We start from the raw sequence: 16,496 nt of genomic DNA on the forward strand, positions 1-16,496 counted from the left end.
TCTAAAGTATGGGGAAGCTGCCTCGTTTTCAGCCCTCCATGCACCCACTCGAAAGGAGTAGCTAAGAGAGTGTAACGTGCCTCCGAGCACTGCAATGGAGCACAATATCCATATGACAGGCTGCCATGTCTCCGTCTCATTGAAAGCTGGTGATGAGGGCCAACGATGAGACTGTGGTGTTGACGTGCCCAGGATAGTTGCCGTTGCAAGCGTCTTGACGTACCTTACCTTGAGCCTCAGATCCTTCATCTTTAACCTGAGGCGCCGTATCTTCCGTTACACATGGCACGGCGCCTTCCATTCCCCTGTCCGCCCGACCACAACGCGTCTCATTCTCCCTAATCGACAACTTCAAGTGTCTACCTTAGTAACTCTGGTTGACTTACCTTACCACTTCATGACATGGCCAAAATGCCAAGATTTGCCTACAGAACTGGGGCGTTTTCTGGTTTTCGGTTCCTGGTGCTCCTAAGTCCTCGCTAATGAATTAGATTCACTAGAACCCAAGGATGAACGCCACGTCGCACAGCCCCGATTCCCACACCCGACGTAGCGCCCATCGTCAAGTTTCTTACGTGAGCCGAGTATTCAGCTTCATCATCATCATCATCAACAACAATAACAACCCGGAAAGCTTTTGCTCGTATCCGAGACCCTCCCACACCACTAACTCTGCCTCTCCCGCCCGCAGGATGTTGCACTTGAAGACGCCTCCAAGGCCATGTGCTGATGTGGCTGGTTGTTGAGTGTCCCCTGCAAACGAGTTGGAGTGAGGGGCAACCAGACGAAAGCGACCTATCATGCCCTGAAGACGTCTTGCGGCCTTGGAATGAGGGGGTCCCATCCCACCAAGTCTGAAAGCAACCCGACTTGTCCAATTCATCACACCAGGCATTTGGCGGGTACCTTGTCATCCCAGCAAGCAGCTCCCACTCCCTCCAGCACTATATTTGGACCATTGAGGGGTCCTCGGCGGGGACTACAAGTAAGGTGAGCTATCTTCCTGGCGACCTTACTTGTTTGCTTCTACTCCGCCTTTTGCTTCTCCTGTTTATTTCCACGTTGAAATCGTAGCTTTTATCAAATCAGCTCGTCCTCTGACCATTCTCTAGCTCTAATCGCCGTGCTCGAAACCTCTTCCACCGCGATATCCTCCTGGCCCATCATGGAAGCCATCAAGTCCGCTCTCAACATTGGCTCCAGCAAGCCTACCGCTACTGAGCCCTCTGCCGAGCAGCTTACCCAGCTCAAGGAGAAGTACACCAAAGCTGGACAAGACCACGTCTTCACCTTTTACGATGACCTTCCTACCTCTGAGAAGGCAGCTCTTTTCGAGCAATTGTCTGGCTTCGACCCCGAGCACATCAACAAGATCACCGACCGCGCTCTGAACCCTCCCAAGACCGAAGAAGATGTATCCGCGCAATCCGGCCTCGAGCCGTTGCCCGAGTCTGCCACCGCCAGTATCCTCGATTCTAAGACCGGAGACATTGAGAAGTGGTATCAGTCGGGTCTCGAACTGATTGGACAGAACAAGGTGGCCGTTGTGCTGATGGCAGGCGGTCAGGGCACCAGACTGGGCAGCTCAGCACCCAAGGGCTGCTACGATATTGGCCTTCCCAGCCAAAAGTCACTCTTCCAGATCCAGGCAGAGCGAATTCGTAAGGTCCAGGAGCTTGCCGCCAAAAAGGCCGGCACCAGCAGCGCTGTCGTGCCGTGGTACGTCATGACCTCCGGCCCCACTCGCGGCCCCACGGAGAAGTACTTCCAGGAGAACAATTACTTTGGCCTTGACAAGGCCAACGTCTTCATCTTTGAGCAGGGTGTCTTGCCTTGCATCTCGAACGAGGGCAAGATTTTGCTCGAGTCTAAGGGGAAGGTTGCCGTTGCCCCTGATGGCAACGGAGGTATCTACCAGGCGCTGGTTGTGTCAGACGTCATGGGCGATATGCGCAAGAGGGGTATTGAGCACATCCACGCCTACTGTGTCGATAACTGCCTGGTAAAGGTCGCCGACCCCGTCTTCATTGGTTTCTCGGCATCCAAGGATGTCGACATCACCACCAAGGTGGTGCGTAAGCGCAATGCCACCGAGTCTGTTGGTTTGATTCTGCTCAAGAATGGCAAGCCCGACGTTGTCGAATACTCCGAGATTGACAAGGAGACGGCCGAAGCCCAGGATACTAAGCAGCCCGGAGTCCTCAAGTTCCGCGCTGCCAACATTGTCAACCACTACTACTCTTTCCGCTTCCTCGAGAGCATCCCTCAGTGGGCGCACAAGCTTCCCCACCACATTGCGCGCAAGAAGATTCCCTACGCCGACCTCAAGTCCGGCGAGACTGTCAAGCCCGAGAAGCCCAACGGTATCAAGCTGGAGCAGTTCGTCTTTGACGTCTTCCCCATGCTGGACCTCAGCAAGTTCGCCTCCATGGAGGTGAAGCGCGAGGACGAGTTCTCGCCGCTGAAGAATGCCCGCGGCACGGGAGAGGATGACCCCGATACCAGCAAGCGCGACATCATGCTTCAGGGCAAGCGCTGGCTCGAGGCTGCCGGTGCTGTTGTGACCGGCGCAAGCGAGGAAGATGGCGTCGAGATCTCCCCTCTCTTCAGCTACGTAAGTCGTCACTTTCTTGACATGGTGTATGCAAAAACTAATATTCATGGTTCATAGGGCGGCGAGGGTCTGGAGAAGCTCAGCGGCAAGGAGGTCAAGGCTCCTGCCGTGTTGGAGATGGAGTGAATATGTAGAGCGTAATGACATGGGATGATAGGCGTTTACGACCGAACCGCGGGTTTTGATAAACTATCCGGGTTGATAGGCCAAAGGCTGCACAATGAACTGTGCTGCTTCGAATTCTGGAGCATATATAAAAGTATTGATTCGTTGCCAAGCTAGAACTGGAATGAGTGAAGAATGTTCTTGTGCCTCGGCAACCAACTATTCTTCTCATACCATCGTAGCACGCATGGTTGCTGGTTCCATTCCCCTTACATTGATGATTCAATTTTTCTCGGGTTCTGCTTGTTATTACCAGGGAATACATCTCCAGGGCAGCCAATCGAATGAAATGCAGACGGGAGGCGTAATAAAAAAGGGAAAGAATGCAGGGCGGCAAGATTACCTTACCTTGCACCGTTGCCAAGCATTCCGAATCCAGATCTTAGGGGCATCTGGAAATTCCTTAGACTCACCTCAAGGTTTGGGTATGCCTGCCAAGGCCTGACATTGGGTGGCTTGCAAAGACTTGCACACTGTGCCCGAGTTCCGGAGAATAGGACTTTTGGCTGCGTGGGAAATTTCATCTATGTAAATCGGGATTGGATGAACGCACACACACCAAAAAAAGAGAGGCAACATGGAAGGGCCCTTGACTGAGGTTTCTCCTTCTGAACTACGGATATTTACCCTAGAAGCCTCTTCTCTCTTGTTCTTCTTCTTCTTTTTTTATTTATTTTATGGAGAACGAATAGTAGAAAAAAGATGAATACTCCGTGGACAAAGGGGAAGAGGGAAAGGAGAGCATGGGCATTGATTCATGCGCCCACTTCAACTTTTTGCACAGGTGACCTCGGCTCCTCGGCGGGTGTAACCAGGTACCTAGACCTGGGGGAGGGAAAGCCTGGGAAGTACGAATACACAGTAGGTGGATAGATCCATCTTGACCGGTAACGAACGGAGAAAAGTGCCCGGGTGATGAAGATATGACGGCAGGATGGGATCAAGCCCAAACTTTTTGGAGACAAGAACGGCAGAGGAGAGCAGACCGTGGTAGATTTAGTTGCCTGGCTTTTTTTGAGTTACAGTGACAGAAATGGTGGGGAGGGAAGGAAGGCGTTTCGTCTGGCTCTCCGTGTTGTCGGGTGAAGGAGAATCGGTCAGAGACTTCTGGGAGGATGGAGGGGTAAATTCTTGGGTTATGACATCAGCAGACAAACAGAGAGTCTGACTGGACTGTTTTCGCTCCAGTGGTTTCTTTCTGTCATTTGACGAGGGGGGAAGAAGAGCGACGAACTCAGTCCCCAGCAAATAAGAAAGAGAGAAAAAATGTGTCACGAGTACTTTTAGTTACACCGCCGAGTCAGGCGGCTGGCCCAGTCTAGGGGGAACAGGAGTGTGGAGTGTCGTATTCGATCTGTGCAGAGTACGAGGGTGCTTGCTCTGTATTTCCGTGAGGTGAGGTAGGTATCTGTAGGCAGGCAATTAAATGGGAGAAGTTGGTGCTGAAGATATTGATATTGATATTGTGTTCCGGTCTGCATGTGAAACCTTTGAGGAAGTACTCAAGTCAGGAACCAGTAGGCACGGACAGAGGGAGGAATGGCACCTCAAGAAAGCACTTCGTAGTTCAATCGTGTTGCCATCAAATTGAACGTGGACTTGCAGAAATGGATTCCTCCAAGTAACCTGGAAGGTACGGATAACTATTAGTAGGTAATTACCTAGGCATGCCACTTGAGTGAAGAAAGGCCTCGGCTGAAGGTACCGGGCCCTTTTTCCTCGTGCCACGGAATGCCAGGCCAACTCATCGTTCTCGCCCGATTCTCTCAATGCCGGCAATGGCGGCCATGTTAGCGTCCATGGTCCCTTTTTCGAACCTGAGCCCGGTCAAATGCGGTCCATGCCAGTGAGATTTGTGAGGTGAGTGCGGCGCGCCGTGGTGGACCGTAGTCCTGAGCAGGAGCTGGGCCGACCAGGGGTTGTTTTTTTCCATTGGGGTAGTTTGGCCGTGGCGCTCCTCCCCAAACGGTGAAAGTGGTCCGGGGGTTGTCCTTTGGGGGGTTGAAATCTTTTTTTTCTGGTCATGGTCGTAGGCGGTCTCCCCTTTTGCTGGGCAGATGCAATCCAATGTCCACATTCACATGATCCGCGGCAGCCAGCGTTAGGTAAGGCGGGCAAAGTAAAGAAGGAAAAAAAAAAGGGCAGCCTTGGCCTGCCGTAGCTTGTTGGGCCCGGCGACCAACGAGCAGGGGTTGGCTGCTGGGCTGCTGCTTCCCCCCGCCCCTGTCCGCGCCAGGTCCTGCTCCCCCCGTACCTCACCCTCACACTCCCGTCCAGGTCGCTCCTCAGGATCGCCCGCGAGCGCCGCTCGCCGCCGCCTTTCCTTTTAGCTCCCCGGCCTATGCTGCTACTACTAAGGTACCTTACTGCTGCAGCAGCTGCCGGTCTACGAATAGTCGTCCATCCCCAAAGGAATCAGCTTCGTCATCTTTGCACCATCCCATCCCATCCTCTCCGAACCGAACTGCTGAGCGTGGGCATATACGGATACATATGTACTGAGGAAAGGCTGCTTGAATGCCTCTCTTCTAAGCCCTTTTCTTGCCCTTCTCCCCTTCGCCTCCGACCCCGCGAAACCCCAAACTCTAATCGTGATTCACTGTACCTATCCTCTTCGACTTAAACAGGCGTCCTTTCTACCTGTGATTCTCTCAGCCCGACCCATCCCTCGCGAGCGAACGAACGAACGAACGAACAACCACTCTTAGCCCCCTTCCACTCCCTAGCTGTGTGCGCGCGCATCTCTTGAACTCAGTCAGCCTCTATCGACTTACGGATACTCACACATCACTGTCGCTCTCTCTTTCGCCCCTCCCATATCCCTTCCCACCCTCGTCCCCTGCATCCCAATAATAACTATCCACGAGCTTCCCCAACAATTACGCTTTCGCCTCCGCACACCTCGCGGCACAGCTCAACCCAGCTACCCGACTACCGGCCTTGACTAGGTTCGAGAGACCACAACATCTCGGCCAAGAAAGTCAAACCACTGTCGTCTCTGTCCCTACGTTCCGGCTCACCTGCTTCAAGATACCCGCCCTCCAACCTGTTGCAAACGGCGACACAACTCCTCAGTCGCCATGCAGTACGTACGGAATCTCAGCGCCTCCGTCTCTTCGACATGGAACTCTATAAACCCGGCAACCCTTAGTGGTGCCATCGATGTCATCGTCATCGAGCGGGAGGACGGCTCTCTCAACTGTTCGCCTTTCCACGTGCGCTTCGGAAAGTTCTCTCTGCTGAGGCCCTACGAGAAGAAAGTCGAATTCAAGGTCAACGGCGTCAAACAACCTTATTCCATGAAGCTCGGCGAGGAGGGAGAGGCCTTCTTCGTCTTCGAAACAAGCGATACTATCCCGAGGGATCTGCAGACTTCGCCTTTAGTCTCCCCAGCGTCAAGTCCTCCCTTGAACCCGGAGAATCCCTCTTCGCCTGGACTCGGGGAGCCAGAGCTTCTGGATCTGGATTCGGAGGCTTCAAAGCCTCGACGACCGCCTCCATCTGTCCTGCACGCAGCAACATTCGGACCCGGACCCCATGGTTTGTCCCTCACTTGCCCTACCCTTATTGATCTTCTGTACGGCAGCAAATGCTAACTGCTATAGGGCTAAACACACCTCTGTCAACCTCCCCTGACCTTTCATCCCACGCACGACTGCGATCGGAAGACTGGGATTCCTCAGCCGCCCAGCGCCCTTACAGCGATGATGTCTTGCGCAAATCAGCTCGTACGAGCGACCGAGTATTCGGCGAAGGCCTGACCGACTTCGCCATGTCCGAGCGATCACAAAGCCCTCCTCCGTTGGCACCCAAAGAAGCGCTGGAACGCGCTCTTATGCTTTCCAAGGAGCTATCGGCCAACAACATTCCTAGCCATGTGACCGAGAGCGGTGACCTCATGCTTGACATGACTGGGTTCAAGAGCAACGAAGAAGATGTGTTCCGCGCCGAGATTCTTGCGCGAAAGATCCTCTCCGAGGAGCTCGAGGGCCCGTACGATATTGGTTCGCTTTTCGGCATGGACGAGCATGGAAATATCTGGATCTACAGCAGTGAAGAGGCCAAAGAGGCTGCGAAGAAGAAAACCATGGAAGCTGGCTACCGCCTCCATTCCGTGATCGCGGCGGATGCTGCGTCCGACCCGGGATACCAGAGCGACGGTAGCGATGTGACTACCACCGTGCCTCCTCCAAACCACCGAAGGACCGAGTCAGACGCCGGTGCATCTGGCCTACACACTCCTCCTACGACACCTCCTCAATCGACGGCTGGAGACCCAAACTTGAATTACGCAAAGACGTTGAGGTTGACTAGTGATCAGCTGAAAGACCTGTGTCTGAAGCCTGGAGAGAATACTATGAGCTTCACCGTCAATAGAGCAACGTGCCAGGCCAACATGTACTTGTGGAGGCATGAGACGCCCGTTGTCATCTCGGACATTGATGGCACGATTACCAAGTCGGACGCTCTGGGCCACGTTCTCAACATGATTGGCCGTGACTGGACGCACGCTGGAGTAGCCAAACTCTACAGTGACATTGTCGCAAACGGATACAACATCATGTACCTGACCAGTCGATCAGTGGGTCAATCCGATACGACTAGGGCGTATCTCGCCGGTATTCAACAGGGAGAATACCGGGTGCCGCGGGGGCCTACCATCTTGTCCCCAGATCGGACCATGGCCGCACTCCGCCGCGAGGTCTACCTCAGGAAACCCGAAGTTTTCAAGATGGCCACTCTTCGGGATATCCGCAATTTGTACGGCCCTGATCGGACACCATTTTTTGCTGGATTTGGAAACCGTCTCACGGACCAGATTTCGTACAGGACGGTGGATGTTCCCAAGAAACGTATCTTTACCATCAACTCCAACGCTGAGGTTTCCCTCGACTTGCTCACGTTGAACAAACTCAAGCTGAGTTACATCAACATCAATGAGGTCGTCGACCACTTCTTCCCTCCCGTCAGCACTCTGGTCAAGGGTGGAGGAGAAGAGTATACGGACTTTTCATATTGGAGAGATACCCCATTGGATTTGGATGAATTCTCTGCGAGCGATACAGATGACGATAATGAGCAAGCTGATCTGGAAGAAGATGTTGACGATGACGAGGAGATTGGTGATGAGATGGGACAGAGCTACATTTCCCGAGACTCGGTCGACGATTACGGCGATGAACGCGAGAGCATCCTTAGTGGAAGCATCGACGGCGACGACCAGCTGGCCGCCTCCATCCTGGAGGATGATGACGCCGATGACGAGGACGCCGAAGAGGAGGACGACGACGAAGAAGACGAAATGGCTGAGCTCGAAGTGCGAAAGCAACGCGAGCGAACGCCTCAGCCCAGCGGCAAGGAAACCAAGTCTTCCACACCGGCACCAACGATGCTTGTGGAAGACATTGGCGCCGAGTTGATCACTGGGGTAAATCATCTCACCCTTGAAAAAGGCGTGCAGAAATAGTGTGCTAAAAGTAGGAACAGGCTTCGGTTTACAATCCTAATGTTAAAGCAGGTGCGAAATAATATCTCCGTGTCGATGCGCTTTTCTTGTACAAGACCCGGGAGTTTTCAGAAGATGGCTTGGTGGTTACGAGCATGGTTGACGGGACGGGTTTGGGGGGTTTAGGTTTCCAGGAAGGGAAGTGTTGCGTTTGCATAGCGGGAGGCGTTTGGACTTTGATATCTCACTCGATAGTGATCTTGCAAAAGACGCTACATCACTCAACTCTGCCGTTATTCTGGTTCATGATACTTGTGGGATACTTGTGATTGTCTTGATTTTCATCTCTATTGCAGACTAGCCATGCATCGAATTTTCCCAGCAAACCCAGGTTCTGGGCGGCGGCATCCTCTTGGGCTCGTCTCCGGAGAGGCGGATATGACGCCCAGAGAGCCTCTTGTTCCTCCGCCGGACGTTGAGGGCAAGAAATTATATCATTGCGCGTCTAATCGACCACAAACCAAATATGTATTCGTGGCGACCTAGGCTTCAAATCCTGATGCTTTCTCCCTGTACCATAAAAAGCCCTCAAACCATGGTAGTTTTAGTCGCCGTTACTGCCAAGGTCCCTCATTCACCCTGCCATTAGGCACCTGTCCGTGAAGTACGTCCATTGTGGACTCCGAGTTCTCCGATTTCACCGAGTGGCCCGAGTCCTAAGAAGTGCCCTCCATCTCCGCATCCTCGTCCACGTCCTTGCCAAACACGTCCTCCATTGTGCCGCCCTCGACGCCATCGCCGCCGATATCCTCTTCCGCCGTCGCATTCGTCGCCTCGACGCCCTCCATCGCCCCGTCACCGCCCGGTGCAGCAGCAGCACCGTCCTCGTCGTCTTCGTCTTCGTCCTCTTCCATCCCGGCTTCCTCCCACGCTTCCTTGAGACCCCAGCTGACGCCGCTCAGAACAAAACGTTCGCTCGGCAACCTGAGACCCCACTCGTTCTGCGCGACCTTGGGCAGCGCCGTCTTGTTACGCTCGCGCGCGAGCTCCTGCAGCCAGTCCTTGCTGACGCCGCCGGCGCCGCCGCCCCCGCGGAACTGGTAGCCCAGCCTGGCGGCGATGGCGAGCTTGACGGCGTTGGCCGTGACAGCGGCGTCGCCTGCCGCGCCGGGGATCGAGCCCGCGCCGCCGCCGCCGCCTGATGCTTTACTGCCGGCTTGGGAGGTGTAGGGGTCCGCTGAGAGGTAGATTGCGTCGGAGAGGATGCTCGAGGTGTGGCGGTAGGCGAAGTCGAGGAGGAGGAGGGGCACGCGGGACTCGTACGATGTGACGCCCTGGGAGGTGAGGAGGAGTTCTATCATGCGGGAGTCGCGGGGTCGCGGGGCCGAGGCATTGGGGGCTAGAGGGTTTGATGATTGTTGCTGCTGCTGCTGTTGTTGTTGGCCGCCCTGTTGCGCATTTTGTTGTGATGGCTGTGAGGTTTGTTGGGTGGATGAGGACTGGGTCGGTTGGGTTTGGGATGGGGGTTGAGAGCCTGCTGTTGACGTCGTTGCTGTTGCTTGGGTGTTCGGTGCGGTTTGCGAGGCTGAGGCGCCTGAGGAGGGGGGCACGCCGTTGGTTTGCGGGTCAGCGGATTGCGAAGCCATGATTGCGGTGTCGTGTCGTGCTCGTGGCGGCTATGGTATTATCTCGTTATGAAGTATTAATGAGGGTTTGATGGCGGGATGGCATATCCCCGTTTGGGACACCGTTCGAGGATTAACGATCGTCAACGCGACTAAATAGTAGCTGTCGGTTTTGTGCAGATGGTGCGTGGGGTTGGAAAGTCACCCAGACGAATTGATGTAGCTCGTAAGATCGTTTATAAGGCTCGCGAGGGTTCGAATGGGAAGGCGGGGCCGGAAAGTCGGGGGTATCAAGGTTAGGGGAGGTAGTTGGCTGGTTAGATCGCGGAAAGAGCTACCTACCTGGCGCGTCGAGCGTGAGGACCTGAGTTGCCCATCTGCACCTCACCTCAGCTCCGAATTCTTGACGGGACTTTTGTTGATCCGTTCCATCGCCAGAATCCTAGCGCACTGACCACAGCTTAATCCCACATGGACCGGGGTGTCTGACGGGCAAATCGGCAGGGCGTGGATTGGATGACCTCCAAAAACTTGCATGGAGGGGCAATTCTGCTGCGTGGTAATTGTTCTGCCCCACCACCACACCCGCCGATGCAGGACATGGCTAGAGTGGTGGTGTCACACTCTGAGGATTTTTTACTTTTTAGTGGCGGTTCCCTTTCCCTGAATGAATTGAGTCACAGTGGGTTGTCTACCGTATCTCGATAAACAAGTGACATTCCACTTTCCTCAATTGATCCTTTTGGCAACTTCATTTCCTATTGTTGCCTCATTTCTCAACGCTACCCTCCTATTGGGCTCTTTTGACTTCCATGCGAGTGAGAGAGAGATAAGAGAGAGCATACCTACAAGATTACCCCTCCCCCTCATACGTTACACATCCATATCCAACAACATACACACAATAAGAACGGCCATGGAAACAACACTACCCTTCCCTTTCCTTATCAGTGTGGCCGTTCCGCCCGGCCTGGCCAAACTGGATGGCCTCGACCGCGAGCAAGTCTCGATCCTCGGAGCCCCCTTCTTCGAGGCCAACGACCAGACCCTGGACAAGTTTCACAGCTTTCTGAAGCAGCACAACGCAGAATTCCGCGGCTACTTTGACGTCACGGGTATCACAGCAAAGGACGATGTAGTCTCCCTGCTCGATGCCGGCGCCCGCATGGTCTTCGTCTCTCCCGAGAGTCTCGCTCAGTACGAGGAGTTCGGATCCCGTGTGGGCTCCATTCTCACCACCGACGATGTCACGACGAAGCCCGCCTCCAAGCACGCCGTCCTCGTCAAAGACTTTGATCCTACCCTCTGTAACCTGGGCTCCTTCATCGAGCACTGCAAGGTGGAGAAGCTCCCGAACCTGTTCATCAAGCCCGTGCCCGAGAGCAACCTCGAGCACTTTGTCGATATCGCCAAGCAATGCAACGCCATCCCGGTTCTGCCGTCTGACGGTCTGACGGCCAGCAAGGAGGAGTCCAAGAAGCTTTCCCTTTCCAAGCTCATTGCTTCATTCTGGAAGTCGGACCGGCCGGATGGCCTGATCCCCACCGTCGTGTGCGACGAGTCTGGCACCGCGATGGGCCTCGCCTACAGCAGTGCAGAGAGCGTCGGAGAGGCCCTGCGGACCAGGGCTGGCGTCTACCAGAGCCGCAAGCGTGGTCTCTGGGTAAAGGGTGCCACGTCCGGTGACACCCAGGAGCTCATCCGCATCGCCCTGGACTGCGATAATGACACGTTAAAGTTCGTCGTCAAGCAGACTGGCGGTTTCTGCCACCTGGATCAGCACGGCTGCTTCGGTGACCTGAACGGTATCCCTAGACTCGAACAGACGTTGCAGTCTCGCAAGAAGTCCGCGCCCGCGGGCTCTTACACTGCTCGCTTGTTCTCCGACGAGAAGCTTCTGCGAGCCAAGATTATGGAGGAGGCCGAGGAGCTCTGTGACGCAAAGACTCCCCAAGAGGTTGCCTTTGAGGCTGCCGACTTGATTTACTTTGCTCTCACAAAAGCTGTCAGCGCCGGCGTTAGCCTCGCTGACATTGAGAGAAATTTGGATGCCAAGGCATTCAAGGTCAAGAGGAGGACGGGAGATGCCAAGGGCAAGTGGGCTGAGAAGGAGGGCATCAAGACTACCACAGCACCCGCCCCTGCAGCGGCGCCGGCACCGGCACCAACAGCAAAGGCTGAGAAGTCTGAGAGAATATCGATGCGCCGCTTCGACCTGTCCAGCTCTTCCGCCGCTGAGATTGACGAGGTGCTGAAGCGCCCCTCACAGAAGTCACCCGACGCCATCCTGAACATCGTCAGGCCCATCATTGACGAGGTTCGCAACGGAGGCGACAAGGCTGTTCTGTCCTACACACACAAGTTCGAGAAGGCGACATCACTCACCTCCCCTGTGCTTAAGGCTCCCTTCCCCAAGGAGGCCATGCAGCTCTCTCCCGAATCAACCAAGGCCATTGACATTTCCTTTGAGAACATTCGCAAGTTCCACGCCGCTCAGAAGGAGGACAAGCCCCTGAAGGTCGAGACCATGCCCGGCGTGGTTTGCAGCCGCTTCTCTCGTCCCATCGAGAGGGTTGGTCTTTACGTCCCTGGTGGGACTGCCGTTCTCCCTTCTACTGCTCTCATGCTCGGTGTCCCCGCCATGGTCGCCGGCTGCCAAAAGATTGTCTTCGCCTCGCCTCCTCGCGCCGACGGTAGCCTAACCCCTGAGATTGTCTACGTCGCTCACAAGGTGGGCGCCGAGAGCATCGTCCTCGCTGGAGGCGCCCAGGCCGTCGCCGCCATGGCGTACGGCACCGAGAGCGTGACAAAGGTCGATAAGATCCTCGGACCCGGAAATCAGTTTGTCACAGCGGCCAAGATGTACGTCAGCAACGACACCAACGCCGGTGTCAGCATCGACATGCCGGCCGGCCCCTCCGAGGTTCTCGTCATCGCCGACAAGGACTCCAACCCCGCCTTTGTCGCGTCCGATCTGCTGTCACAGGCCGAGCACGGCGTTGACAGTCAAGTCATTCTGATTGCCATTGACCTGAACGAGCAGCAGCTCCAGGCCATCGAGGATGAGCTGCACAACCAGGCCATGGCCCTGCCTCGTGTCGACATTGTTCGCGGCGCCATTGCCCACTCGGTCACCATCCAGGTCAAGACCGTGGACGAGGCCATGCGCATCAGCAACGACTACGCGCCCGAGCACTTGATTCTCCAAATCAACGATGCCGAAAAGGTGACGGAGAAGGTCATGAACGCCGGCTCCGTCTTCATCGGCGAGTGGACCCCCGAGAGTGTCGGCGACTACTCTGCTGGCGTCAACCACTCTCTGCGTAAGTCCTACCCACATCAACGATGAAAGATATCCCATGACTGACCGATGATTCCAGCGACCTACGGATACGCCAAGCAGTACTCTGGCGTCAACCTCGCCTCCTTTGTGAAGCACATCACCAGCTCCAACCTGACGGCCGAGGGCCTGCGCAACGTCGGCGAGTCCGTCATGCAGCTCGCCAAGACGGAGGCTCTCGAGGCTCACCGCAGAGCCGTCGAGATCCGCATCGACCACATGAACCGTAAATAAGTGCATTCGATTTTTGACGTTGACCATCAAAAAGAAAAGTCAAGATTATTGGATGAATGGCAAGGGGGGTTTTATGATTTTATGTAGTTATACCAAAAATGTCATTGGACATGTAGAGAAAAAGAAAAACCTTCTTATATTGGAATCCAATGCTGAGCATATTCGTGACCTATTTTGTCTCTGAGATGGTGACAAGTATTTCAGACCGCGCAGTGACGCCGTCCTTTGTCATATCATTCACTCTCAGTCCGCTTAGCCATCAACATTCTTTTGCACCCATCCCATTTCAACGTACATGTCGAAGACTTGTTAGAAGACGGTCATGATGTAGCAGGATATGACTCCGGAGCTACGTACCTATAGAAAGACCTGACACTCGTCTATTTGCAAGAATTGCATCAAGGTCTTGCTAAGTGTGAGCCCCCGAGGCATGAACACTGCCTCTGCAATAGCACAACTAAGCGGATGACAGTATTTCGGGGGGAAACAGCTTTCCCATCTCGGTCCGACCTCACCCTGTCGACTTACGAGCTTAATCTAGGGACGAGGAAAAGATGAGTTTACTTCTAGCTGGAACTTTGAACCGCGGCTGGAGAAGATAGCGATGTCGGAATACTCAAACGTGGCTTAATCTTCTCTTTCGGCTTCCCCCGGGGCGGTCATCCTCCCTTGCCTTAGCCATTTAGTGACGAATCAGGGTTTCTGTCACTTCGAGTTCATTTTGATGAACCCAGTCAAGACCGTCAGGACCAACTACAACGTCCGCTGGGCCCCGTCTTCTACTACTCATCTCAACGCAAATATTTAATGCTGAGACGGAAGCGGCAATGTTGCTAAGGGGTCTCCTCACAGTAGAAAGTAGGGGTGCAATCAGGGTCAGGCCTCGTCACGTTATGCTCTGCAAGTCTCATCGAGTCCAGGTTTAAACCAAAAGTGTTGGATGCTTACAAAAGTACATAGTAAAATTAGGTCGTCAAGGTGCTAAGCTTGCGGTTGTCACAGACATATGAACAAGGGAAGTCTTTATGATACACTAGCCTGCCTGTAACGGTATCTCATACACTCTATACCCTAATCTCCCGGAAATCGCCAAAAACCACACATTTAGTACTTGGGCTTCATCGTGGCCCTGAGTCTGGAGTAGTCAAAGAGACCCTCGATGCTTCCGACGGCGGAGATGGCAATGTCCTGATCCCAAAGCTTCCTGCTGGCAAAGTCCATAACGTCCTTCTCGGTGATGGCGTCAATGGTGCGCTCAATCTCGGCGGGGCTGGCGCGGCGGCCGGTGGTGACGAGCTGGCGACCAATGTCCTCAGCAATGGCGGTGGTGCCGTCAAGGGAGAGGAGAATGGAGGCCTTGAGCTGAGCCTTGGCGCGCTCGGTCTCGGCCTCACTGACGTTGCGGGCAAGGCGCATCCACTCGCGCTGGGCGAAGTAGACGAGATCGTCGATGCGGTCGTGCTTGTCGGTGACGAGGTAGATACCCCAGAGACTAGGATGTGTTAGCAATTCCTCCTCCTTACTGCGTGGAAGCTACTTACCCAGTGTCGCTGTAGCTGGTGGAGAAGCTCATGAAGCTGTTGGCAATATCGTGCTTGTGAACGAAACCGCTGAGCTTGCTGCCCTGGTGAGCGGCGTTGCCGATAGCCTTGTCGTAGTTGCCGACAATGGCCTGGGCGACGAGGGCGGTGTAGTAGTCGTCGTCGTTCCAGCTGACACCCTCAACGGCAATGGCGATGTTGGCGGTGGGGATGTTGTCGTCACGGACACGGACATCAGATCCGATGAAGTCGGCCTTCTGCTTGGACAGGAGGTAGGCCGAGGTCTGGGGGCCGGAAGTCGGGAGGCCGCTGAAGTTCTTCTCGGCGAGCTCAACGAGCTTCTCGTGGGGGATACCACCAGCGCCAACAAGAACCATGCGGTCGGCAGTGTAGTTGTTCTTGATGTAGTTGGTGAGCTCGGTGCGGGTGATGTCACGGATGTTCTCGCGGGGACCAAGGATGGTGCGGCCAAGGGGCTGGTGCTGGAAGGCGGTGGCGTGAAGGTGGTCAAAGACGACCTCCTCCATCTGCTTCTCGACCTCCTCGGACTCGCGGAGAATGACATCGCGCTCACGCTCGATGGCGGACTCCTCGAGCTTGGAGTTCTGGAGAATGTCGGCAAGAATGTCGACAGTCTGGGGAACGTCGGAGTTGAAGGCCTTGGCGAAGTAGACGGTGTTTTCGCGCTGTTTCAATGTCAATGGGAGGAAATTTTGATGATTTCGGTCGACGGGAACGAACCGAGGTGTAGGCGTTCAAGTGACCACCCATGTTCTCGATCTCGAGCTCGAGCTGCTGCTGCGTCCGGTTTGTGGTGCCCTGAATATTCGCATCAGCAGGTGTATCTCATCGCATTGTCGTCACTGTTTGGCCTACCTTGAAGGCAAGGTGCTCGAGGAAGTGTGCGGTGCCATTGGTCTCGTCGGTCTCAGCCCTTGAGCCGGCGTCAATCCACACGCCGACGGTCGAGGTCTGGGCGAAGGGCGAGTAGTCGGTGGCGACCTAAATCTCAACTGTCAGATGGAATTCGCGACGCGGTTTTCGAGGCCAATTGAGCCATATAGCGGATGGGTAGATTGGGATTGCATACCGTCAGTCCATTCTTCAATGTTGTCGTCTGAGTCTTGCCGAAGGGGGTGTTGGAAGGCGTAGCGAAGCCCCGGGTAATTGGGCTCGCTCTGGAAAGAGCAGCCCGGCTTCGCAGCCCCTGCGAGAGGTTCAAAGCTAGTCTCCGGGACGCCATGGCGGAGTTGTGGAGGATGGGGAGTGATATGAGGTGTTTGATGAAATCTTTCGATGAGGTTTCGGCTCAGAAAGCTTTCGCCTTTCGAAAGGCTGTGTGTGCCTTGGAATCGAGGCGCGAAATCGGCTTCCGGAATGCCCCGGCCCAGCAACTGGAGCCAATCAGAGGAGGTACGTAACTAATCTGAGGCCCCAGTATCCTGGCACCACCAGATCCACCGTGTGTTCAATTTATCTTTTATTTTGTCATTGACTTATTTTACCCGGAAGCAGCTAAAGAACAATTGTG

The 16,496-nt window shown here is 54.7% G+C and overlaps 5 protein-coding genes across 5 annotated transcripts; 3 read left to right on the top strand and 2 right to left on the bottom strand.

Annotated features, from left to right (window-relative positions):
* Positions 1-1,165: 1,165 nt before the first annotated feature.
* On the top strand, positions 1,166-2,740 carry CPAR01_01276 (UTP-glucose-1-phosphate uridylyltransferase; the record flags this gene model as incomplete). The annotated part of the gene is made up of 2 exons (XM_060485565.1): positions 1,166-2,614; positions 2,672-2,740. 2 exons carry the CDS (start codon positions 1,166-1,168, stop codon positions 2,738-2,740), a joined length of 1,518 nt encoding a protein of 505 aa, XP_060356422.1.
* Positions 2,741-5,859: 3,119 nt separating this feature from the next.
* CPAR01_01277 (uncharacterized protein) lies at positions 5,860-8,246 on the top strand (the record flags this gene model as incomplete). Its single annotated transcript, XM_060485566.1, has 2 exons — positions 5,860-6,319; positions 6,385-8,246. The coding sequence occupies 2 exons, from the start codon at positions 5,860-5,862 to the stop codon at positions 8,244-8,246; spliced, it is 2,322 nt and encodes a 773-aa protein (XP_060356423.1).
* A 695-nt stretch (positions 8,247-8,941) lies between these two features.
* On the bottom strand, positions 8,942-9,871 carry CPAR01_01278 (transcription initiation factor TFIID subunit 9; the record flags this gene model as incomplete). Its single annotated transcript, XM_060485567.1, has 1 exon — positions 8,942-9,871. The coding sequence occupies one exon, from the start codon at positions 9,869-9,871 to the stop codon at positions 8,942-8,944; it is 930 nt and encodes a 309-aa protein (XP_060356424.1).
* An 895-nt stretch (positions 9,872-10,766) lies between these two features.
* Positions 10,767-13,424, top strand: CPAR01_01279 (histidine biosynthesis trifunctional protein; the record flags this gene model as incomplete). The annotated part of the gene is made up of 2 exons (XM_060485568.1): positions 10,767-13,173; positions 13,231-13,424. 2 exons carry the CDS (start codon positions 10,767-10,769, stop codon positions 13,422-13,424), a joined length of 2,601 nt encoding a protein of 866 aa, XP_060356425.1.
* Positions 13,425-14,528: 1,104 nt separating this feature from the next.
* Positions 14,529-16,208, bottom strand: CPAR01_01280 (mitochondrial-processing peptidase subunit beta; the record flags this gene model as incomplete). Its single annotated transcript, XM_060485569.1, has 5 exons — positions 14,529-14,916; positions 14,966-15,651; positions 15,707-15,784; positions 15,842-15,967; positions 16,056-16,208. The coding sequence occupies 5 exons, from the start codon at positions 16,206-16,208 to the stop codon at positions 14,529-14,531; spliced, it is 1,431 nt and encodes a 476-aa protein (XP_060356426.1).
* Between the last annotated feature and the right edge of the window lie 288 nt (positions 16,209-16,496).

This window comes from Colletotrichum paranaense, assembly GCF_030867605.1.
Source record: "Colletotrichum paranaense strain IMI 384185 chromosome Unknown Scaffold_1.1, whole genome shotgun sequence".
Lineage (NCBI taxonomy): Eukaryota > Fungi > Ascomycota > Sordariomycetes > Glomerellales > Glomerellaceae > Colletotrichum > Colletotrichum paranaense.